Source organism: Olea europaea, chromosome 6 (assembly GCF_002742605.1).
Source record: "Olea europaea var. sylvestris chromosome 6, O_europaea_v1, whole genome shotgun sequence".
NCBI classification, from domain to species: Eukaryota; Viridiplantae; Streptophyta; class Magnoliopsida; order Lamiales; family Oleaceae; genus Olea; species Olea europaea.
In genome coordinates this window covers 12234018-12257912 of record NC_036242.1, presented here as the reverse complement: position 1 = coordinate 12257912, position 23895 = coordinate 12234018, and the positions used below count along the sequence as shown (strand labels likewise).

The 23895-nt window shown below is 34.6% G+C and overlaps 3 protein-coding genes across 4 annotated transcripts; 2 read left to right on the top strand and 1 right to left on the bottom strand.

Annotated features, from left to right (window-relative positions):
• Positions 1-481: 481 nt before the first annotated feature.
• Positions 482-5288, top strand: LOC111395862 (glyceraldehyde-3-phosphate dehydrogenase GAPCP2, chloroplastic). 2 transcript variants are annotated; one of them, XM_023022061.1, is made up of 14 exons: positions 482-730; positions 1369-1463; positions 1564-1631; positions 1753-1791; positions 1959-2059; positions 2181-2293; positions 2413-2512; positions 2595-2741; positions 3001-3061; positions 3182-3279; positions 3364-3506; positions 3608-3691; positions 4835-4924; positions 5014-5288. In XM_023022061.1, exons 1-14 carry the CDS (start codon positions 650-652, stop codon positions 5066-5068), a joined length of 1275 nt encoding a protein of 424 aa, XP_022877829.1. In that variant the 5' UTR covers positions 482-649; the 3' UTR covers positions 5069-5288. The 2 variants fall into 2 exon arrangements, with proteins under 2 accessions (XP_022877829.1, XP_022877830.1); XM_023022062.1 differs by lacking the exon at positions 4835-4924 and adding an exon at positions 3797-3886.
• A 2771-nt stretch (positions 5289-8059) lies between these two features.
• Positions 8060-8714, top strand: LOC111395162. The gene is made up of 2 exons (XM_023021167.1): positions 8060-8417; positions 8524-8714. Exons 1-2 carry the CDS (start codon positions 8303-8305, stop codon positions 8712-8714), a joined length of 306 nt encoding a protein of 101 aa, XP_022876935.1. The 5' UTR covers positions 8060-8302.
• Positions 8715-15087: 6373 nt separating this feature from the next.
• On the bottom strand, positions 15088-23137 carry LOC111395860 (putative cyclin-B3-1). Its single transcript, XM_023022060.1, has 26 exons — positions 22940-23137; positions 22782-22839; positions 22610-22691; positions 22299-22356; positions 22133-22181; positions 21964-22045; positions 21331-21388; positions 20535-20580; positions 20362-20443; positions 20195-20227; positions 20027-20084; positions 19635-19692; positions 19467-19551; positions 19322-19357; positions 19177-19231; positions 19034-19082; positions 18849-18942; positions 17393-17450; positions 16971-17270; positions 16782-16898; positions 16616-16705; positions 16359-16520; positions 16159-16218; positions 15918-16016; positions 15558-15736; positions 15088-15478 (listed from the first exon to the last, which is right to left on the bottom strand). Exons 1-26 carry the CDS (start codon positions 22952-22954, stop codon positions 15343-15345), a joined length of 2199 nt encoding a protein of 732 aa, XP_022877828.1. The 5' UTR covers positions 22955-23137; the 3' UTR covers positions 15088-15342.
• Positions 23138-23895: the final 758 nt, after the last annotated feature.

The following is a 23895-nucleotide window of genomic DNA, read 5'->3' as shown; positions in this document are numbered from 1 at the left end:
GCCCTCGTTCTTTTCAAATTTTAATTATTGAAATAGTATTTTTTTGAAAAATGCGTGGTTGAAAAAAATGAAAAGTTTTTTATTTATGTGTAATATTATTTTATGAAAGATTGTGTTATTGAAAATAAGAGAGAGAAAAAAAAAATGAGAAGGAGAATGTAAATTATCTTTTATTTGGCCTTCTTTTATTTTCCTGGATTTTTATTCTTTTCACATATTTAGAAGGAGAATGTAAAATAAAATATTGTATCTTCTCTCTCTAAATATGTGAAAATAAAAAACATGTGCTTAGATTCCTTTTCAAACGGGGCATATATATATATATATATATGGATGGTTAGGATGTAAATTATCGACAAAAGAAGGCCGAAAAGAGCGTTTGAAGGAGGACGTGGTTACCAAGGAAGGCCCAATCTGGACAAGACGACAAATTCACCAACGTCAGAAACAGAGAAACATTTCTATTAAAATCGACCATCTCTGCTCTTTTTGTAAATTTTGTTGAGAAGTTGGTCTGTTCTTTTCTTCAAAGGCCAAAACCTCTTCTTTCCTCTCTAGGGTTTTGCCGTTGGTCTAATATATAATAAAGTGCGTACGGATCGATCGGATTTTGTAGAGAAGAGCACCAGCTTGTGCATTTGTTGGAAACATGGCGTTCTCTTCTCTCCTTGGATCTGCACGGTCCCCTGTCATCGATGCTGACGCCTTCCGTCCGTCCTATCGATCCATGGTCACTTCCTTTTCCTTTGATTTATTTGTAATTTGCGTTTGACCAACAGTAACCGGTTCGAGAATGAACTAGGATAGCTTGCTTTACGTTTGTTACTAGTTTTTTTCCTCGTGAATTACATAGCTGAATATCTCGTTGATATTTCTTCTTTCTTTTTTATTTTTTTTTATTTTTATATTAGTTACCGTAGGAGGTGGATTTTGATGGATTTTAACTTTGTGCTAATTTCACCTAGAAGTTAACAGTTATATTTTGAGGTATCTATGTTACATTTGCCGGATCAGCAAAATTTAACGAAGAGGAGACAGTAGAATGCTATATATTAACTGTTATTGCGGAACAAGAGAAAAAAATATCGATTCAAATCTGGGATTCATGGAAGTTGACTACTTATGAGCAAAGAACTATCAGATAGTTCTGCCCTGTTATTATTATTATTATTTTTTTTAACTTTTAATTCAAAGCTGCAGTAGATTTTGAGTTTCAGTTGATGTTTATGCCAGTCTCCATTCCAATTTCGGTTGTTCAATAGCCTATAATTTCAGTTAATTAGTTTCTTTCTATTCTCGTGTCCTCGTATTCGTTTGATGTGTGACAGATGTATTGCTTATAAAATGTGTTTGTATTCTCTATTTTAGGTATCATCCCGTGGGCTGAGTAGCAATATTAACTCTGTGAAGTTCCAGTCTAGCATCTTTGGAGCTAATATTTCTGTGGATTCGTCTTCTTTATGGTTGAATGAATGCACAATCCTACATTTTTTCTTCTCTAATTTGCTTTAACATTTGATGTTACTCTTAATTGCTTGTGAAATCTAATACCATTCTCTGCAGGATGACTGCTACCCGTGGTTCTCAACCTATTAAAGCAACAGCAACAGAAATGCCACCAACCATTCCAAGTATGACTCACAACAGTTCATTCTTATGCTGCTTTAACAGCCAATTCTGCAATGAAGAGTTCTTTCTTAATGCTGTAATAAAGAGTTTGACAAGCTATATTTCTTACATGTCACTAATCAGAGTCAAGAAGCAGTGGCAAAGCAAAAGTTGGAATCAATGGTAAGTTCATCAACCAAATCCTTTTTCTTGGATGCACATCACTTTTTTATTAGGATATTTGTTGTTTTAGGGCGTGTTATATCTTATCACATTCGTCTACTACATATCTTTTGGCTTTTTTGGTCAATAGTTTCCTTCAATAATTGTTAGATATTTGAACCTTTCAGGGTTTGGACGTATTGGACGGTTGGTTCTTCGAATAGCAACTTTCAGGGATGATATAGATGTGGTAGCTGTCAATGATCCTTTTATCGATGCTAAGTACATGGTAATATTTCTCCGTGTGACTGATTGGTTATATATCTTTTTTTCCTTCTTACATTTCAAGAAGTGAGTTGCCCCCCAGAATGTTTTGAAGAATGGCAATAATGTGCTCATAAATCTTTCAGGCTTACATGTTTAAGTATGACTCCACTCATGGACCCTACAAGGGAACCATCAATGTTGTAGATGAATCCACTTTGGAAATCAATGGGAAGCAAATTAAAATTATCAGCAAAAGGTATCACAAGAATTTCGTGTCGGAAGTTTGATAACTGTTCTTTATCAGCATGCTGATTCACGTTAGGTGTATATTTCAGCCTTTTGTCTGCTTGTGCTAATTCAAAATCCCTTGTACAGAGACCCAGCAGAGATTCCTTGGGGTGATTATGGGGCTGACTATGTAGTTGAATCTTCTGGCGTTTTTACTACCATTGACAAGGCCTCAGCACATAAAAAGGTTTGTTAAAGAGTCATTTCATGTATTCTCTGATCTTGTATTAAAAACTTGCAAATTTAATGTCATTGACCTTCTTCTCCAGGGTGGTGCAAAGAAGGTTGTAGTGTCAGCTCCATCTGCTGATGCACCTATGTTTGTTGTTGGAGTAAATGAGAAAAGCTACAAGCCAAGCATGGACATTGTTTCCAATGCTAGCTGTACCACCAATTGCCTTGCTCCTTTGGCCAAGGTTGGACTGTATTCTCTAATTTCAAGGACCACAGTTAATTTTACTTATTAAATAGACAAAGAAATCTTTTGAGATTATCTTCTATGTGCCTGCTCTTCTTCAAGAGATTCTGTTAAGATTATTTTTGTGTTCTAGGTTCCTGGTCTTCTTGGAAGACTAGCTCATCTAATATGATTTGATCTTTTTTTCCTTCTAAAGCCAATGTAGGCAGATGACTATATTCGTTAAGCCTGTTTTCCCAATTATTTTTTCTTCACAGGTGGTTCACGAGGAGTTTGGTATCTTAGAGGGTTTAATGACGACTGTCCATGCAACGACAGGTACGTGTTGTGCACACCCATACAGACACAACATTTCCAAAATAGTTTAGATTTTCACCTTAGGTTTTCATTGTTCTTATGCTTATCCCGTAAATCTTCTTATTGATAAATGTTCTCCAGCCACACAAAAGACAGTTGATGGTCCATCAAAGAAGGACTGGAGGGGTGGCCGTGGGGCTGGCCAGAACATCATCCCAAGTTCTACTGGTGCAGCAAAGGTATGTGGCTGTCTCCATGTGGAAAATTTATTAATCTGCAAATTTATTTGATATCTGATGATATGTTTTGGATTGAACGCATAGGCTGTTGGAAAAGTACTTCCAGAACTCAACGGCAAGCTCACTGGAATGGCTTTCCGTGTCCCAACCCCTAATGTCTCTGTTGTAGACCTAACTTGTCGACTTGAGAAGAGTGCTTCTTATGAAGATGTTAAAGCAGCCATTAAGTACGCCATCTCTCTGCTTTTGCTTTTATCTGGCATTCTAACTCTAATGGAATTTCAGTTTCTTCATAAAATTGATACCGAATTGTCTGGCTCAAAATCAGGTATGCATCAGAAGGTCCATTGAAAGGCATCCTTGGATACACCGATGAAGATGTTGTCTCCAGTGATTTTGTTGGTGATTCAAGGTACATATTCCTGCTCATCTCTCACCCTTCCACAAAAAAGGGCTTTTGTAATTTGATGACTTGACATTGCTTGCATGTAAAACTCTTCTTGCTTCCTTGATGTAGGTCGAGCATATTTGATGCAAAGGCTGGGATCGGTCTTAGTGCTTCCTTCATAAAGCTTGTTTCTTGGTATGATAACGAGTGGGGTTACAGGTACAGTCTCTCCCAAAAATATGTGCTGTTGTTCAATAAATACTTGATTAACAATGGACTTGTTTGGCCTTATTATTATTATTTTCTAAAGCCAATGTAGGCAGATGACTATATTCGTTAAGCCTGTTTTCCCAATTATTTTTTCTTCACAGGTGGTTCACGAGGAGTTTGGTATCTTAGAGGGTTTAATGACGACTGTCCATGCAACGACAGGTACGTGTTGTGCACACCCATACAGACACAACATTTCCAAAATAGTTTAGATTTTCACCTTAGGTTTTCATTGTTCTTATGCTTATCCCGTAAATCTTCTTATTGATAAATGTTCTCCAGCCACACAAAAGACAGTTGATGGTCCATCAAAGAAGGACTGGAGGGGTGGCCGTGGGGCTGGCCAGAACATCATCCCAAGTTCTACTGGTGCAGCAAAGGTATGTGGCTGTCTCCATGTGGAAAATTTATTAATCTGCAAATTTATTTGATATCTGATGATATGTTTTGGATTGAACGCATAGGCTGTTGGAAAAGTACTTCCAGAACTCAACGGCAAGCTCACTGGAATGGCTTTCCGTGTCCCAACCCCTAATGTCTCTGTTGTAGACCTAACTTGTCGACTTGAGAAGAGTGCTTCTTATGAAGATGTTAAAGCAGCCATTAAGTACGCCATCTCTCTGCTTTTGCTTTTATCTGGCATTCTAACTCTAATGGAATTTCAGTTTCTTCATAAAATTGATACCGAATTGTCTGGCTCAAAATCAGGTATGCATCAGAAGGTCCATTGAAAGGCATCCTTGGATACACCGATGAAGATGTTGTCTCCAGTGATTTTGTTGGTGATTCAAGGTACATATTCCTGCTCATCTCTCACCCTTCCACAAAAAAGGGCTTTTGTAATTTGATGACTTGACATTGCTTGCATGTAAAACTCTTCTTGCTTCCTTGATGTAGGTCGAGCATATTTGATGCAAAGGCTGGGATCGGTCTTAGTGCTTCCTTCATGAAGCTTGTTTCTTGGTATGATAACGAGTGGGGTTACAGGTACAGTCTCTCCCAAAAATCTGTGCTGTTGTTCAATAAATACTTGATTAACAATGGACTTGTTTGGCCTTATTATTATTATTTTGCAGTAACCGAGTGTTGGACCTGATTGAGCACATGGCTTTGGTGGCTGCCACCAAGTAGAGAAATTTCTGCTGCTATTTCCTGCAGTATTTTTTTTTTTTTTTTGCAAGCATTTTGGATGAGAGAGTAGTGTGCTTCTTGTTTTTAGGTTGAATTTGCTGTGATCCCGTTTAGTATTTGTAGCTGCGATGTGAGAATAATGTATCACGACTTGTAAGAACTCGTTTGGAAATACCACTTGGCTAATACGTTGTCTGGTGCTTGGGCATTTATTCTGCCATATGCTGCGACATAATGTCCCATTTGAGTTGCTGAAATAACCTTCAAATATTTCGTTTGGTCTTCTAAATTCTACCACTTCACTAATGAAGTTTACATGTGAATTTGTTTCTGTTCCATGACTAGGATTGACCCTGGCCCAAAACGTTTTAAATTATATTGACAAATACTTTACGCCATCGTTTGATTATCGTTGTTTTCCAAAATTTTTCTTCACATCTCATTTTGCTACAATATTTACATTGATAAAATGTTACAATCACTCGAGTCTTTTGTTAGAGATGCTACAGGATGGAAAAACGCCTTGAGTTTGATGACTATTTCGTACTTAGTGGAAAGAATAAAAATTCCCGCAGAATGGTAAAAAGGGAAGGAATAAAGTTCCAATTGAAGGGTTGAAATGGTTTTCACAAATTTCCATAATTCAAATGACTGACACACATCTAGATGCCTCAATTTTTTGCAGGATGCCGTCCTTATATTTTACATGGGGTTCACACCTTGAAAAAAAGTTGGAAAAAATTGGCAAGGATCGGGCCAAACACGTGTAATTCAATAAGGCTTCATTATGATTTCTCTCAACAGATTATTTAAGATTTTTTCCTTATCTTTTACGTAAATTAACACTTTCATTTGCACTCTTTTAGATTCTGCCAATTATCATAAATGCAGACAAACTTCAGTACTCATATAGTCCCTAGTTGATAGGGATTAAAATTAGATTTTTAATAGATTTTGATAAAATTAGGTAAAATGTGTGGTTAAAAAGTTGAAAGTCCTATGAAATGAGGGCTAGATTTTTCACTCATCTTCAAATTAGAATTCGAATCACTCCCTAATTCTAACGAAATCCAACTTGACACAAATTCCATTGCAATAAACAAAATTTCAAAGATTCTGTCCACTTGGAGAAAAATTTTACTGCAAGGAATGAACTTCAACTTTTCAACAAAAAAATTCAAATGAACTTCTCCATCAAAATTTTCAATTGAAAATACTTTCCAAAACTCTGCCATCTAATTAGGGGCAAAACTCAATAACTGAGTATTAACAAAATTTCAAAAAATACCTTGGATACCAAAGTTGCTTGAATCACGAGCAACAAAATCAAACGTGATTAATAATCACCAAACAACACTGAAACAAGTCTGATAATGGAATCACCACTAAATGCTTCAACTGAATGTTTTTTGCTAGAATCACCACCTTCAATCACAACCGAAGCAGAATTAACTAAATCATCATCTTTGAACCTATGTGGAGGTATATTCTTTAAAAAGGTCTATTTCTAGCACTTGAATACAATGGCACCACTAATGATGGTGATAAAGTGGAATTATCAATAACTTTTAAGAATAACTTAAATGTATTCATCAATGTACACTGCAAATAAATCTTCGACGGTACTAAACCAAACTCATAATTCACCTGAGTCCTTAAACTATGCTGTTCCATCAAAGATTTTGTCGAACCTTGCAAGACATACGATTATGACTTTTTGGTCTCTGTAGCACTATAAGAGCGCCTCTACAAACTTTTAGGACTCCACGTTCACTAATGAATTTATACCCTTTCAAGTCAAGAGTACTTAAGGATATAATATTTTTCTTCAAATCAGGAACATGCCGTACTACATCAAGTGTTCCTACACTTTCATCAAACAACTTAATAATGACCCTTCCTATACTAGCTATTCGACAAGGTGTATTATTACCGATCAAAACGCCACCTTCGAAAGCTTCTTCATATGTTGTAAACGAATCCCAATTGGAACACTTGAAAAATTACAAGCTATATCAAGAATCTAATTCTCATTAAGTTGGGAATCGTAGTCAGAAATAAGTAAAAGCCCTCCATCACTGTAAGAAGTTTCTGCAATAATGGCACCATCTGAAGTATCTAATTGCTGTAAAAAAAATTTCTACAATAATAGTTTCACCCGAAATAACTAATTGCTTTTCTTCTGAAAAGTTATAGCCAAATATTCTCTATTCTGCAACTTATAGCAATTCTTAATTAAGTGCCTCGAGTTTTTGCAATAAATTTTGAAATTAGACTTTAGTTTCTCTTTCACAACCACCATCAAGAATAAAGCCCTCTCCATGAACCTCAACAATGTGCTCTATTATCTTGTTTGAAAATAGATCATTATATGCTTCTTCAATGGTGAGAGTATCACGATTATATAAAATCATGTCTCTAAACAACAAATATGAAACGGGCAAAAAACACAAAAAAATCAATCTCAGATGAGTGAACACTGCTCGCATCCTAATATGCCACAATGAAAGTCTTGTACCATGATCCAATAGCGAAATATCAAACTTTATGATTGCCATCCCAAAATCAAAATCTCCCTATGAATAAAACCTTAACTTTGATATCAGTTTTTTATAAACAACAATGAAAATACCGGATAATAACAATACTAATTTGTTGTGAAGATATGCAAGAAAATAATATGACACAATATGAAGTAATTGATCACAAACTCGGGAATAAAATAATTGGCAGAAGAATGAATATTTCACTATAATATAGAGAGAGAATTACAATAATTTCGTGTTTTGATTTGTCTAACTTCAAATGAAGTTAAACAACATATCTAAATTGTAGAGAAGAGCCAAATATTTATAGGGAACAATCCAAGCTCCAGAAGTAGAATTGTAGATGGAATGAAATGCCCATATCTTTTTCCTTTTCAAGTTGAACACAAATTCTAACTTTCAATTGGACTTTCAAATAAAACTTCGACTACACTTTGCCAAATAGACTTCGAATAGAATTCCAAAAGCATTTCAACAAATAGAATTCCTCTTAATGTTAATGCTAATTAAATTTCCAATCATCTTCAAAATTGAATTCGGATCACGCACTAATTCTAGAAATATACTTGAGGACTTCAATATACAAAAGCATTGTACACATGTGAACCAGAATTAAATGAAATCCATGCATAATCAACGTGGATTACAAAAATTTGATTCTGAATTCTATGCTTATACACATATATAAATGGTACCCAATACTGTCTTTTTATACCACGAACAGACAGATAGTTGCTTTTGCTTGCTTAAGATGATGAAGATTACTGCTTCTATCCTCGTCATATTCCTAATCCTTTCTTTAGGTTTGTAATTTTGTCTCTATATTTCTTTATTGACAAATTTAATTTCTATTACCTTCAGTTTAAAATAAAAAGAATTAAAATTCGACTATTTCTTTTGTGGTTTTAGGTCGGAAGGATGTGATTGGTCAAGATCAAGAAGGTGGATGTCGAAATTTTCCTGAACTTGGTTTCTGGAGAAAAGGCATAGATGATAATATTAAGATAGGTGGCACATGTGCGCTTTTGTGTAAACAGTTATATAATGGAAGCAGTAAATGTATAAACACTGTGTGCAACTGCAATTGCCCGGGCAAATGATGTAATGTTCTTGAAGATAATAAATAAGTTCTTTGAATAAGAAATTTCTGCTGCTACTATTTGTACAATGATTTTTGACATGTTGGTTGACACTTGCATTGTTGTTAAATGTCGATTGGATGGAGAAATTGTTTGAAATTTAAACTGTTCAATGGGGTAATGTCAAGTGACAAATTGTAAACTAAAGTATATACCATAATGTACATATAGCAAGGTTCTTTCTTTATTTTTCCATGTTATGTTCTTCCTTATCTTCTTCTTCGTTTTCATTAATTTCTGATTCTAATATAATTTTGAGAAGATCTCCAAATTTTCTACTCTCTCGATAAGTTCTCCACTTCCGAGAAGACAACCCTTTGTTACCCCTAAAACGAGAGATCCGTTGTGATGGTTGAATTGAAAATTAAGAAGAAGTGGAAGAAGAAAAGGAAAAGGAAAATGATGGATTGATTTGGGTTCGATTACGTCTTATCAATGAGGCGTCAGGGAAGGCATGATGACAATCTTCAAGGGTGAGATGTCAGTGAATGGGTAATTAGCTTGGGGCGAATTGAGTTTGTGAAACAAATGAATTTTAAAATTGATGGAAAGAAGAAAGGGTTTTGGGAATTTAGAAATTCTTGAGGATATTTTCATCCACATAATTTTTTTTTTAAAGAAAATTACATCTATAATATATTAAATATCACATCAAGTGATAATAATTTTTTGGAGGATTTTAGCCTTATTATGATTCAATTATTTTAATAATACTTTATTTTTCATTTTTAAATATGTATTTTAATTTATTTAACCATATACCTACAATTAATATATATGTACATTTGACATATTCATTTCACCTGTGTGCATTCATTAATGTATGAATTTCCTATTATTAATTCTCAATTAATTAACATTCATATTCGTTTAATTAAGATTCATCTTTATCAATGAATGTTTGTGCATATTCAAATATTATTTTTACAGTACTTATAAAACATCTTATAATAACGTTCAATACACATTTAACGTTGACTAGTATATATTTACATAAGTTTGATATTCAAAGCCTCACTTATTTTGCTCAATATTGTTGTCCAATTAGTAGTCCAACCAATTCATTATTAACATCTCATCAACTTTTAGTTAATAGTGAAGTTAATTAGAATAAATTTGAGATGTTATGTTAATTATTGGTGACATTTTAATAATGAATTGGTTGGACAGTCAATTGGACAGCAAAATTGATCAATAAATCCCATCACTTGTTAATTATTGATGACATTTAATAACGAATTGAATGGATAATCAATTGGACGGCAAAATAGAAGGAAAAATACTTTTTACAATTGCTCAATATTGCAGTCGCTCTAAGTAACATACATGTGACGATTAATTGTTTGTTGTAAAATGTAATAAAAAATTATTATATTAATGAACCAAATTACTAAACTTTCATATGTAAATCACATGAGACGACTACGACAGTAATCAACTGCAAATAATACTGCTCAAATTGAAAAACAATGTCAACTTTCAAAGTAATTGTAGCTAAATTAGGGTTTTATTGTCAACATTGATCCCTCCTCTGACTCTATATATTCGAGGCTGTATGCTTTCGAATGCCCAGCCACCTTCCTCTCTTTTTCTCGGGCGATGAACAGAGAATCGTCGGAATTATATAAGGATCTTTCTGGAGATTTTTCTGATGTGTCTTTAACCTTCTGATTTCTGAGATCTCGTTGTAATTTGCTTCGAATTACTGATATTTTTCTTTTTCGATTCGATTACATTAGATTCTTAAATTTGTTTTAATAAACAGAAAAGGGCGATGATTTATGAAAATTATACCATCAAACTAGCTTCTGAGAGCTTGTTGATGTCAATCTAAATCATCTATGAGCCTTTAATTCTTTTTTTTTTCCTCTCAAAAGCATCAATTTTACTGGTTTTTATTTCATAAATTATTCGGGAAATTCGACGGCGACAAATTAGAGTCACTGATGCACTTAATTATCGATGGTGCATACAGCGCTGTACGTTGCCAATAAGAATTACATAGGCGTTGAGATTCTGGCACTGCCTTCTTTCATCTGGGGATTGTGCATTCAGATGCGCCTACATTTTACAACAAATTCTCTTAAAACCAGCTTTTTCCTTTTTCAAGTAATATATAGAATGTCTGCAGCAAAAATGTAATTACTGTTATTTTTCATTGTTTTGATATGTCTTAAGATCATCTATATAAAACGGTAATGTATAATATTCCTTTTTACATTGAAAATGGAAATTACAATTCACCAGAAAACAGTAGTTGTTAGTTGTTACAAACCAGATAGGGAGAGACAAATGAGTGGCCGTGGAGGTGGATTCTGTGGCCGCTGGATGGCCAAGAAAGTTGATTCTTAGAAAGTAAGACGAAGGGTAATTAGGAAATATGGGCCTGTCTCACATCCACACCAATCCTTTATATTGTGAAAAAGGAAATTACAATAGACCAGAAAACAATAGTTGTGACTCAATTAGACATGAATTACTGATAATTTATTCAGTAATTAAAGGGAAATAATCCTCGAAATGACCATCTGAACTGGGATAAGAAAAACAAGATATTAGGCATCATATACTGGTGAATATTGATTATACATAAGCTATGAATTTGGCAGCCCTCTGAGAATGTGATGGAACTTGATGAGGGAGTATAGCTGGAGTTTTCTTGGAAGGCCGAAGGCAGTTTTCAGGCACATCTCGGTAAATTGGACAGAAATGGGAAAAATTGACGAACTGGTGATTGATAATGCCATTGAAACCTGCAGTCCAAATTCCAAAATTTTACTGGTTATTTGAATGCGAATTCATTGTCCTGATTCGAAAGTTTGCTGATTTTACACGGCTGCCGATCAGCAAAGAAAGGAAGGCAGCCTCTCTTTCAGCTCGACAAGAACACGTCAGAAGACTGATGGGTCTTGCAGTCAAGCTCGTTTTTGCCTTTGCACTCAAAGGTCAATCTCCGTCTGGCCCAAGAAAACCTTTTCACACCTTGTTCATTTGAGCATTTTGTATGACAACCTTTTTAATAGTGAAAGTATTTACCGGTTCTCCAATGGAGGCTCATTACTTCAACTAATCACGTTCTTTAAATTCATCTCTTAAGAGGGTTAACCACATTGGTGTTTCTTTGTATACTACAGAAAATTTATTTTACTGTATACAAAGTCTTGTGTTAATCAAGGTTTTATGAGTCTATTTTGGATGGAATTCAAGGATGGGGAAGAGACCCTTAAGAGTCCATTTACTTGAATTGTGCTGGGTTGGTATCAGAGAATACTGGAGTAGCACATTAATCCTTATGAATAGTTTATTTGTGATTATTCATCCTTATAACCGTATGCCCTAACATTCATGCTAAAGCATAACATCAAAACTCCAAAGCCGTAGGTTAATTCAAACGTCTGGTTGATACATCATTACATGGACCTGGACTCATCGATTATACACTACTATGTTACTTTGGCCAGCTACCTATCCAATCCCACAAATGGTGACACGGGTCAAGGGCGGACTCAGACCTTTAGTATTGTGGGATCAAAATTTTAAAAATAATTTTTTTAATAAACAACATAATATCAATGAAAATAAATTAATGTGTTTTGACACTTTGAAAACGTCATATAATTACATCATTATTAATATTATTAAATAAATTTTGCTATTTGTATAATTTTGTTTATCATTTCGTTGGCAAATGCTGAGCTGACATTGAGTAAATTAAATTGAATATAGAAATTAAATAAATTAAAATAAAATTCAAGTTTAGTTCATGAAGTAAATGAAATTCAAATTTAAAGTAAATATAATTCGAAAGTAATTCAAATTGCATTTAATTTGTAACGACCCTAAAAAATTTACGTCATATTTCATATAAGATTTTCGAATGAAACGATATAAATTATATTGAAAAATTTATTGTGCAAAAATAATAATTAATTGAATTTTTTAAAAGAAAAAATGAGTTAGACTTTTTTTTGAAGCGTACGTTTGATACATATTTAACTATTTTCGATATCCGTTTAGACCATTCGATACGAAAACGATGTAGTTTTCGAAACAAGCTTTTACATGGCATAGACGGTTTGTGGATTCAGATAGCACATGATAACAAACGAATCTTTAAAATTAGGATATTATCGAAATTCTAAAAATATTAGTTTCAAACAGCCTACTTTAACATGTCATAACTTTTGCTGTAGTTCATCACTTCGCATGTCATTAATGAGTGAAAAACTAGGTCATGAGTGGTATTAAGAATACAATATTTTAACTTCATTTGACATTCCGACGAGCGAATCAAAATAAATTGTAAAAAAAAAGGAAAAAAAAAGGGACAAAATTTTGTGGGGTCATTTGACCCCACATGACCCCATGTGGGTCCACCCCTGACACGGGTTGAATCTTTAAGTCCCACAAGAGGACTATTTTTCGCACTGGTGTGGTAGTAGTCTTCTTTCGACTACCTTCCACAGAATTTCATCGCAAGTTTGGACATGACCCGTTGCATATTACGCCCACAAGGCTTGCTAGAGTGTAATCGCCCAAATGCATCCCTGCTATGTGCAGATGCTCGCTTATTTGCAATTCACATCTTCTAAATTGTTTGTGTGCTTATGCACAATATTTGGTCCTTTTGAAACATACTCGTAAGAAAGGAGCTCTCTTAGCTAAATTTGAAACATTGAGGGTCATTTGCGTTTCCCACAATGCGATTCTTATGCTCGTCGTTTTCTATGGGCATCATAGCTTAATACTTGTCGCCATGCCCTTCTTGATGCCTAGTCCAAGTTGGGCCATCCTTTAATCCATAGCTAATTAGAAATGCCTTCGTAGAATACTCGTTCTAACAATATCAATATCTTGTCATATTTGTCCAACTATGCGATGTTGCCTCATGACTGCATTTCTAGCCAATGAATCCTACAGCAAGGTTAAAACCCATAACCAAATCACATGAATTAGCAGACGAGGCCTTTAGAGTGCTCAATAGCTCATTCGGCCTAAAGATCTCATCATATCCTTAATGTAACCTGTACAAAATACCAATGCTCTATCACCAACCTCAATCCCTTGCGGGTGCCCATCGAAGGCTTCGAAATCTTAACACTGCTCAATGGGTTCCAGAACCCATATGAATACTTTAGCACTTTCTAGATGTGCATAAACTAGGCTCTTAGTTGTCCCTACAATCCTCAAGGATTGCGCATTTTGTGCATTGGAGGATAGCCTGCAGGCTACCTCATCATATAGAATGAAGCACGATGGAGGTTGGCAAACTGACTACTCACCAAGCATGAAATTCAAGTGATTGCAATAGACATCTTTTAATTGATGAATCATAATTTTCATAACTAATGTTCTCGACCTCCAAATGATGCTTTCTTTGATCCTTAGTGAAACTAAAATCTTCAATAACTGAGTCAACAAAATTTCAACCCCAAAGGGTATCCAATCCTTGAGATATTGTCCTAACAATATTCTAAAATAATGATAATGCCACTGCACAATTTTTTGATTTTTTATTTAATGATCATAGATGTCCAAGCTAACTTATCTGCACCTTGACTAATTCCACCGGACCCTAAAGTTTACAATCGGGTACTCACCTCAGTGGTACTAGAGGAATTCAAACTGGTGACCATTGAGGAGCAAACCTCAAGATCTGACCACTAAGGCCATTGCATGATGCTGTTGCCTTCAACACTTGGGTTTCCTAACCAAACAAGACTCCAATTGTCGTTGTTCAATTTCTTATGAAGTCAAATTCTCGTCTGTACAGTTCAAGGGAATAGCCACTTGGCCTTTAATATCATCTGCCTTGATGAGAAGCTTCCAAACTCCTCAGTCAAGCTCTCCATAAAGCAGCTTCCTAAAATTCATTTGCTAAAGTCCTCTGCTCAGTACACAAAAGTGTTGCTATTACTATCGTTATAACTCATGTCAAGTCAAGCTCTCCCCTTATCCCCAACAGACATCACAGACATTAGCAGCGTGTTAAGTTGCACTGCATAACACGAGCTTGTGTATGTTGAAACTACCCACCACCTAAACAAGATTCCGTATGGAAAGAGAAGCAACGAATGGGACTCATCCTTCACTCCCAACTCCATGGGTAGAATAAGACATTTGTATCAATCCTGATATAAGGACTTCTACTTCAATCAGTGAATCAGAAGAGCATGCCTTTGTTACTAGTTGGTAAATCAGCGTGACAAATAGGCGGGTCAATTTTCAGTGAGGCACTATTTTAAGTCCATTTTACCTAACCAGTGCTCGCTCTGGGACATGTATATACTTTGCACAACATAGATTGTTTCACAGTCAAATGATTGTAAACTAGTGACACAAAATGCACACTGGACCTAAGCTTTTAGAAATTGTTATATTTGATTTTACAATGGATAGATCCAAGACTTTTTCTATTAACATAACAGTTAAGATACTCTTATATCTTTAAATCTCAATACACATCGCACACTTTTGACGTCTAACCTAGACTTCATCAACCATATTATATATCAACGTGCAGTCCAGTCCACTAGCAGAGAGATGGTGTTAAGGGACAAAAACTTGAAATCGATACATCAATGTGGAATCAGAGAGGAAGAATGTCCAAAGGCTTTATAGCTGCAACTTTGTAGTGATCGTGTTTCATGTACTTCTCGTAACTGACTTTCAACATAGAAGTTCTAGCAGCTTTGTGGAACTTCATTATCATCTCCGTGCAATTCCTGTAAATTTTGATTAATAGTAATTAAAATCATAAAATATAGATGTTTCTGAAGAAGATTTTGTCCAAAAAATGTAAACCTTAATTGGGGTTCTTCATATCGAGTGTGTTTTTCTAGAAGAGGAGTCCATGTTGGAGTCATTTTCATTGTACATCGGGCAAGATAGATAGCTGATGCACAGAGCATTGAGGGCTTGTAGTTTAAAGCCTCGTATTCAACTAAGCAAAGCTCAATGAGGTAAAATGCAAGATGTTCAAACTGGAAAAGAATGCACAAGAAGAAAGATGTTACTGATATGAAGGTTAATCAAAAACTTTCAGAAGACAAAAGAGTAGATGACACTACATAAAGATTAGTTATATAATGAAATAAGCATCTAATTAAAGTGAAATTGGTTTTTATGGACTTCAATACACATTTGAAAAACATTATTAAATACCTTTACTTCTGATTGAGCAGCCTTGAGAAACCTTAGCATGAAGACATAAAGAGTAGGCTCATTAAGACGAAATTTCAATTTCTTTAGGATTGCCTTCTCCTGAAATTAAAGATGCATGCATTTTCTCAGTCAAGCGCTACCTCTCAAGACAATGCCACAATACTCCAAACGTTCCAAATTATATGTGATAAGTTAGGTAATGAATACAAATTGAAATGATCAACGAGAAAAGCGTACATACCATGCCAAGCATTAGATCTCTGGTATATGATTCTGCTGTGATGCTAATTAAGTCAGTGACCTGGGCCCAAGTGTAATAAATTAATTGACATTAGTAGCTATTCATCAAGAACAACAAAATCTATTTGAGACATGCAGTTAGACCTACTATGCTTTAATTTAATAAAATTAAAACTAGTTCGATCAATGAGAAATATTTACCCTGGGGTGCCAAAAGTCTTCATATTTTGATGCTAATAGAAGTGCAGTAAGGCCAACTAATTGCATTTCATTCTTCTTGATGATCTCAAGGGAGAGATACCGATCTAGAAGTGTAACCATGAGGAAAAGTGTTTCTTGCATTAAATCAAATTTGTGATGAACCTGTAACAAAGAATGGTGGTAAGAGGTGAAAATGGAGTCTCATAAAGCAATCGAAAGAACTAAAGAAATTTAAATGCTGGAGTGAAAATAAGTACCTCAATAAGCCAGTTGACCAATATTCCCCGCATCTGTGGGTTAATATCTGTCTGAATTTCCATGTAATCCTTCAACAATGGATTCTGACCCTACAATAGGAAAAATCAAGCAAATAGACCAACACCCTTCCAAATCAGAATGATGGAAATGTAGAATATATATTACCTCCATAACCCAATAATACTGATATATGTCGTCCACATAATCACTAACTTCAAGATGATTGCGAACATCGTATATATTGGGTAAATTTTCCAGTGTTTTACCATGTTGCTTTGGAAACTGCAAAATAATGCCAATGATTAGCAAGAAAAAGAAAAGAAAGTTTCTGAGGGGAAAGTAGGAAGCATTAACCTTTGATCCGGACATCAGTGAGAATGTAAACGAATTCCTGCGGTCAGATTTTCTTCTAGCAATAACGTCTAACCTAGTGCTATCAACATTATTGTTACTACCAGAAAGAACCTCCTTTTGAGAGGGTTTTTCACTGGAAACAACTGAGGAAGTTTCTGCAGACAGAGAAGGTTTGGCCATGTCCTGCTTTCTCTTGGACGAAATAGCAGCATCAGACATTAGTTTGTTCGTACCCAGTGTGCACTTTGATTTTGAGTTTCTCTGCGTAGTGGAAATTGCACTTGCAATTTTCACAGTACTCTGGACATCAAAATGATTAAAACGCATCAACTGAATCAACTCTACTCTCAATATTAAATATATACCATAGTGATGGAGATGGGGCAGGAAGAAAACAATTATTGTTTAAATGTTTCACTCACTTTGGCAGATTTTCTGGACAATACTCCGGTACCAACCTTCGACTGAGCTCTAGATGTCCTGATCACAAACATCCAGGAGGGATCAACAATAGCAAAACAAAAGAGTCCTTACATATTAGTAGATTAGATATACAACTAACTATATATTTAGGTCCCATTTGATTGTTCACGAGTATGATGGCATTTGAGGATCACAGATTTGTCTTCACGAGAGGTTTACCAAGCATGCAATCTACTTTCTCAGGATTGTTCGAAAGGGCAGTTTCTAGGTTCTATTAAGCAAGGAAAATTGAGAGAAGAATGACAGCGTTTCTGGAAGAAAATAGATGTCTTCAAACGGACATGTTGGGAACTTACAAACATGTAGATAGCTTTATCCAATCAAAATAGTCAAACTGATCCAAGCTATATTTTTAAGTAGCGTGTTGAGTTATTTCAATTAACTTTGCTTGTGCAGCTTTTTCAACATGGCTTAACCTCAACTAAGATAAAGGAATGTTGCATCAGATTGTCTTACAGCCAGTGTAAAATTGAAGTTCCATCATTATCTAAACTAAAGTGGTCAGAGCATCCTGAGAAAAAAATGATTTAAAATTAGGAGTAAGATCAAGTTCATGGTTGGTAGTTTTAGAAATATAGAAGTGCTCACATTCGCATGGAAATAAGAAGATCGGAGGTCATGGAAAACCTAAATGCAAGTGTTTTCAACACTCTGGCTCGTATATTCATAGGGAGGGAGATACGAGAGATGAGATTACTAAAAGTAAAGGAAGCCTCTGAAGTTTTGTATGTCAACCTATTCTTATAAAGTCATAAGAAAACTCAACGTGATTGCTACAGGACCTGAAATACTCCATATGGCTTTTGTGTTATTTATAAATAACGCCCAAAAAAATGGTTTGTATGATAAAGATAAGAATATTAGAGATGAAAAAGGAACTCGCAAAAAGAGGATTTATGTAGAAAAGCCACATAATGCCTGGATGCATTGAGTTAAATATATTGAGCTTTTTCAATTAAACAAGAACGAATATTCGCTTTAAAAGTTGTAAGTGTCACTAATCATTCAACTGCTGAACTAACAAAATATATTAAGCAAAACATCTCCTATATTTACAAGAACCCATTTCACAAGCGAAACTCCAATACTTACCTTCTGTTTAGTACTACTAAAATTCCCATTTTATAACTACATCTCTTTCTTCTATCTTACATACCATTAAGCATCAAGAAGTAAACATTACGTGCAAAGGCAATATATTCTATTTTGTTACATTGAAAAGCATTAGGCAGCATCTCACGTTATCACAGTAATTATATGTGAAATCACAATGGGGTCTCTTTAGTCTACGTAAATAATGACATGCCCAGCTAGTACGGGAAGATTTGCCAGCTAAACCACTTTGATGCAGCAGCTCAAAATGTCTAAAGTAATTTAAGAGACTGTAAAACTCACATGACCACAAAATCATAGCTAACTCTGTTTCTCCTTGGACGGCTGCTCGAATTGCTCGGGAGGGTTACAGCAGTTCTGCTAACTCTGGGCTTCACTGAGAGCGACAAATAATCAATATCGTCGTAGTGGTCAATATTGTTCCATGCAGTCACTATAAATAACTATGCCTTATTATGGAATCTCACCAGGAAATCCATGTTTTACGCTAAACTTCTCTGACTTTTCAGAATTTTCCTACAGCACAATCAGATGTCAAGAGTACTACACCAATCTCGCAATTTATAACATAAAAAGCCCATGACAGAAAAATAGCAATTATTATCTCAACCTTCTTTGTATCACTTTTTTCCATGTTGATCTTCTTTAATACTGGTAATGATTGCCTTGAACAAACGTATAACAAAATAGACACGTTAATGGCAAGACATATCTTTTTAAAAGTAACAGAATAAATATATTTAACATTCGGAAACCTTGTTGGAGGGAGAGGATTTCTAACAGATTTCCTGCTGGAGGAAAAGGAATTAAGATTCAAATTTTCCTCAAATTAACTATTAGAAATAATAGAACATTAAATTAAAAATTTTCACAATTAGAGAGTTGCAAATTTGCATGCACCTGCCAGTTGTAGTCATAGAAACTCGGCCTTGAACCCTGGTCCCTCGCTCATCAGAGGTGGCTTTCATATTTTTGTGGACTTCTGCTATCCAGAAAAGAGGACAAATTTGGGAGAAAACTCACTTAATACTTAACTTTTCTACTGACGAGAAAATAAAAAAATCTTACGCCTCTTCAAAATATGATTTTCGCCAGAAGCTTGAATCTGGTTTAACCTCATTTTCCCCTGTTTTAGAGACAATATCAACACTAATGCTTGCATGAAAAAGATTGTAAAAGCTGAGCAATTAAAACATTAACATGGACTGGCAAGAAGGTTTCAACTAAATTTTCCCACAACATCAGGTGTCAAGAGAACTAAAATTTAAAATAAAATGATGCAAGCTTTCTGAAAACTCTTGTACCATTACAACTTTAAGAAAGTCTGAAAAGCTGATAATATTTTTAAGACTAAAGCATAATGGAATCATAAAAATCTTTATTCTGTAAACTGCACATCGATCTTACAATCCAATGCATATAAGTCCAAGATACAAAAAAATAGGTATTATTATCAGAACCTTCTTCAAATCACTTGTTTCCATCTTGTTGACTTGCTTTAGTACTGGTAAAGATTTCCTTGAACCACCAGAACAACAAAATAGACCCATTAATGGCAAGACAAAACATTTTATATTTAGCAAATTAACAGAATATAAAAATAAAAATAAAATAAAATAATCAGAGACCTTGTTGGAGGGAGAGGAACTCTCACAAATGTCCTGGTAGGGAAAAAGGAAAATTTGATTCAAGTTTCCGTAGAATTGACACAATAGAGAAAATGAGATAACATCAAAATAAGACTTTTGCACAATTAGAGGTGCAGTATTACTTTTCAATCATTACTTGCATGTACCTGCCAGTTGTAATCATAGAGCTTCGGCCTTGAACCTTGGTCACTTGCTCGTCAGAGGTGGCCTTCATATTTTTGTTGACTTCTGGTATCCAGCAAAGAGGGTATACATAAGAGGCAGCAAACTTCCACTCAATATTTATTTTTTCTTCTGGTGAAAGATAACAAATTCTTACGCCTTTTTAAAATATGATTTTCGCCAGAAGCTTGTGTCACTTTCCCCTGTTTAAGAGACAATATCAGAACTTGTGCTTGTATTATCAAATTGCTAAAAACTGATCAACTAAAACATTGATACTGAATGCTCCAAGTTTAAACAAATTTATAATATATAGAAATGGAGGAAATGGAAGTAAACTATAGTTCAAGGTCTCGACTTTACCATTTCAAAAGAGCTGCTTTACTTTCCAGAAAAAAAAACATTAGTTTCTGTAAAGGTAAAGGTTCATTTCTCTTCTCTAATTTAATGCAACAAATGACATCTTAAAGGTGAACCAGCAAGTGGGTAACTTTGATCTTTTTCCTATCAGTTTTAAGTTTTCACATCATCCTAAATTCTAAAAAGTTTCAGATGCATAAACTCTAGAACAAATATTTGAAAGGTAAATACAATTTTGTTAGCAATTCTTACAAATATGGAGCAATCATGATATCAGCTCTTAGATAAATTTCTATCGTTCAAACTCACAATATTCCGTCTACCACACAGGTGAAATTTTTATTGCACTACTATTGTCTTATAAATGACATGATATAGACCACAATAACAATGACATTGAACCATAGAGTATGAACTTATTGCATATGCAATTTGAAATAACAATTTCTCTGCATTCCGTATGTCTGAAATTCTGGGGCTAAATGATCAGCTATAAAGTTGGATACATTTCTAGTGGTCCAAAAATTTAGTAAAATTTTCAGTGTAAGAAGCTGAAAGAGTATGAGTGAGTGGAACTGAGCTCATTTGCATACCCTTGAGAATTTTTCTGACGAACAACTTGCTTTCCTAATGCCTGCAGAGACTGTATCCCTAAAAATAAGAATGGTAGATACATGGATAAGTAAGAAACACCGTCACAAGTAACAAGAAAATAATAAATCTATCAACAACTAAAAACAGCTAGAAAAACTAAAACAGCAGAGACCAATAAGAACTCCAAGTAAAAAATTTGAAATGGAAAATCGTAGTAAAAAATTGCATATTTATGACAAATATGGTATTATAAGCCTCAAAGGACACTAAGAACATTTCAAATTTAACAAAAGATATTCTCCTAAAATGTATTTCTTTCACTTCATCTTTACCTGCAGTATTTTAATGCTTGTAAATTCAATAAGAAAAAAGAAACTAGATCACAAAACCTATAACACCTTCTGGGATGTGCTCATTTCTCATTTTGTGAGAGCACATAGTGAATTACCAACCATGCCAACTACATCTAATCATATCCTCAGCTCCACTAAAATCGATAAACAGTGAGTGATAGTGAAAGTTTTGAAATGATCAACATAACCACTGTCACTAAGTCTCCTCATATTGAGAGGGACAATATGAACTGAATTACAATTTTTTATTCCGAAGTGATTGAATTGGACATCACTTACTCTGGTACCAGTGCAGTTTTCGAAAAGCTTCCCTTAGCATTGCTGATGTCTGCCAAAACTTTTCTTCTGACATTTATCTTCACTGGAAAGAGTACAAAGATGTTAGATAAAGCTTCTCAAAGCATCAAACTCATGCTATTTCTCAAGATTTCAGTCAACTAATGCTTACCAGATGTATCTATCTTGCTTTTACTCTTCTCTAAATTCTTGACACCACTCTTTGCGCAGAAAGAGGATAAAATAAAGTAAATAGTTTACACGGTGATAAGAGAAAAATTATGCCCCATCTTCAGAAATCAAATTAGACCTTAATGTAACAAATAGAAATATGTAACCTTGGAATCTTTAACATTGAGCTGATAACTTCCTCGATTATGCTGAACGGATTTTCTCCTAAACATAAAAATTGGAGGCAGTATATGAATAAAAATTAATAATGAAATTTAAAAATGCAGAAGATCCAATAATTCCTCATAGTAGTTAAAACAGAGAAAAAGTAAGAAGTACTACTTTCAATTTCCAAACTCTATTTTCCTTCAAAAATGTTTCAGCAAATAAATTACCATGATTCAACCTCAAAGACCCCAAAAAAAAAAAAAAAAAAAAAAAAAAAAAAAAAAGGTAAAAAAAAACAATGGAACGATACTTGAATTCATTAGCGAGAGGATCGCATTCGCCAATTTTAACATTATCAACTTCCGCATAAATCTTGAAATTTCTGCCTCCTCCTGTGTTCATATATACAATATAAATAGGTAAACAGATATACTAATATTGGAAGGAACGAGAGGAGACTGAATAGTAGATATATCAGTTACCATTGTTGCTCATTTTGTGGTCTTGTTTAACTCGACTTGTTAGGGAATTCAGCCTTCCCTTCATCATCAAGAAAATTAAAATTTCACCAAAATTTAACGAAAATACAATAGACCGACAAATACAAACACAACTAAATTAGGGTTCCCCGTGTTGGCACCTTGACGGCCACCATCTCTTTCTTCGAGCAGATTCCTGTTCGTTCTTTTTCTTTCTTTCGGATGAAAATTATTAGGGTTCTTCTGAGGGAATGTGCCTTCAATTTTTTACCATTTTCTTGAGAGAGTAGCGTTTTCCAGATGAAATTTTTAGAGTAAAGAAAGGGGGAAAAAGTAGAATTCGTAAGAGAGGGATTACCGTTGGATCGAGTTCTCAGTCCGCCCTTTTTCTATTGTTTGAATCGGCAGTCGAATTACATAAATGTCCTTGTGGGTTTGAAATTTTAATTTTACTTTCGCCCCCATAAATTTCATAAATCGTTCCTCTGATTCTTTTAGCCATAGAAATTTTGTATTAAAATTTTTTCTAATGAATTTTGGCATTTTCGTTTTTTCATGTTGTAAATGTAATTTGAAATCTTTCTTGAATAAAAAATACTTTCTGTAAGATTGAACTTTTCACGAGATAACACGCCAATTATCTTCATAATTAAGCTACAAACGTACTAACATTGCTTTACAATTTTTGAATGATATGTACAATCTCAATATAAATCTACAATGCATAAAATGGTAAATATATTTGTTGACACACTAAAAGTGCAGCTCAAATCGAATAGCCCAAGGAATGAAGTCCAATTGAGGAATTCCCAAATCAAATAGCCCAAAAAATAAAGTCCAATTGGGCAATTCAGGATAAAGATCCAGACAGGGTTATTAATGAATGCAGTGGAAGCCCACGAACACAGTAACATCATCGCCCAAGCTTGCAAGACACCCAAGATCTGAGCGAATTATAGTCGCCCTGAGCGATGACCCTATTCTTATCCATACCTTCGAATCGCCCAGGATCTTAGCAAACATAAAATGTTATGGTTATCCAGAAATGCAGTTATTGAAGTAGTTATTGAGTAACCTTATTACATTCCACGATTCAAGGAACCCAGTTGAAAGCGGT

What these genes read in the sequence shown, in the direction of transcription:
- LOC111395862 (XM_023022061.1), top strand. Translation starts at nt 650, where the DNA reads ATGGCGTTCTCTTCTCTCCTTGGATCTGCACGGTCCCCTGTCATCGAT. An exon ending in GTCCGTCCTATCGATCCATG is followed by an intron (nt 731 to 1,368) that starts GTCACTTCCTTT and finishes TCTCTATTTTAG; the next exon opens with GTATCATCCCGTGGGCTGAG. An exon ending in GCCTTGCTCCTTTGGCCAAG is followed by an intron (nt 2,742 to 3,000) that starts GTTGGACTGTAT and finishes TTTTCTTCACAG; the next exon opens with GTGGTTCACGAGGAGTTTGG.
- LOC111395162 (XM_023021167.1), top strand. Translation starts at nt 8,303, where the DNA reads ATGGTACCCAATACTGTCTTTTTATACCACGAACAGACAGATAGTTGC. An exon ending in ATTCCTAATCCTTTCTTTAG is followed by an intron (nt 8,418 to 8,523) that starts GTTTGTAATTTT and finishes TTGTGGTTTTAG; the next exon opens with GTCGGAAGGATGTGATTGGT.
- LOC111395860 (XM_023022060.1), bottom strand. An exon ending in CGTCAGAAAAATTCTCAAGG is followed by an intron (nt 20,581 to 21,330) that starts GTATGCAAATGA and finishes TCTCTTAAACAG; the next exon opens with GGGAAAGTGACACAAGCTTC. An exon ending in CGTAAAACATGGATTTCCTG is followed by an intron (nt 18,943 to 19,033) that starts GTGAGATTCCAT and finishes TGTCGCTCTCAG; the next exon opens with TGAAGCCCAGAGTTAGCAGA.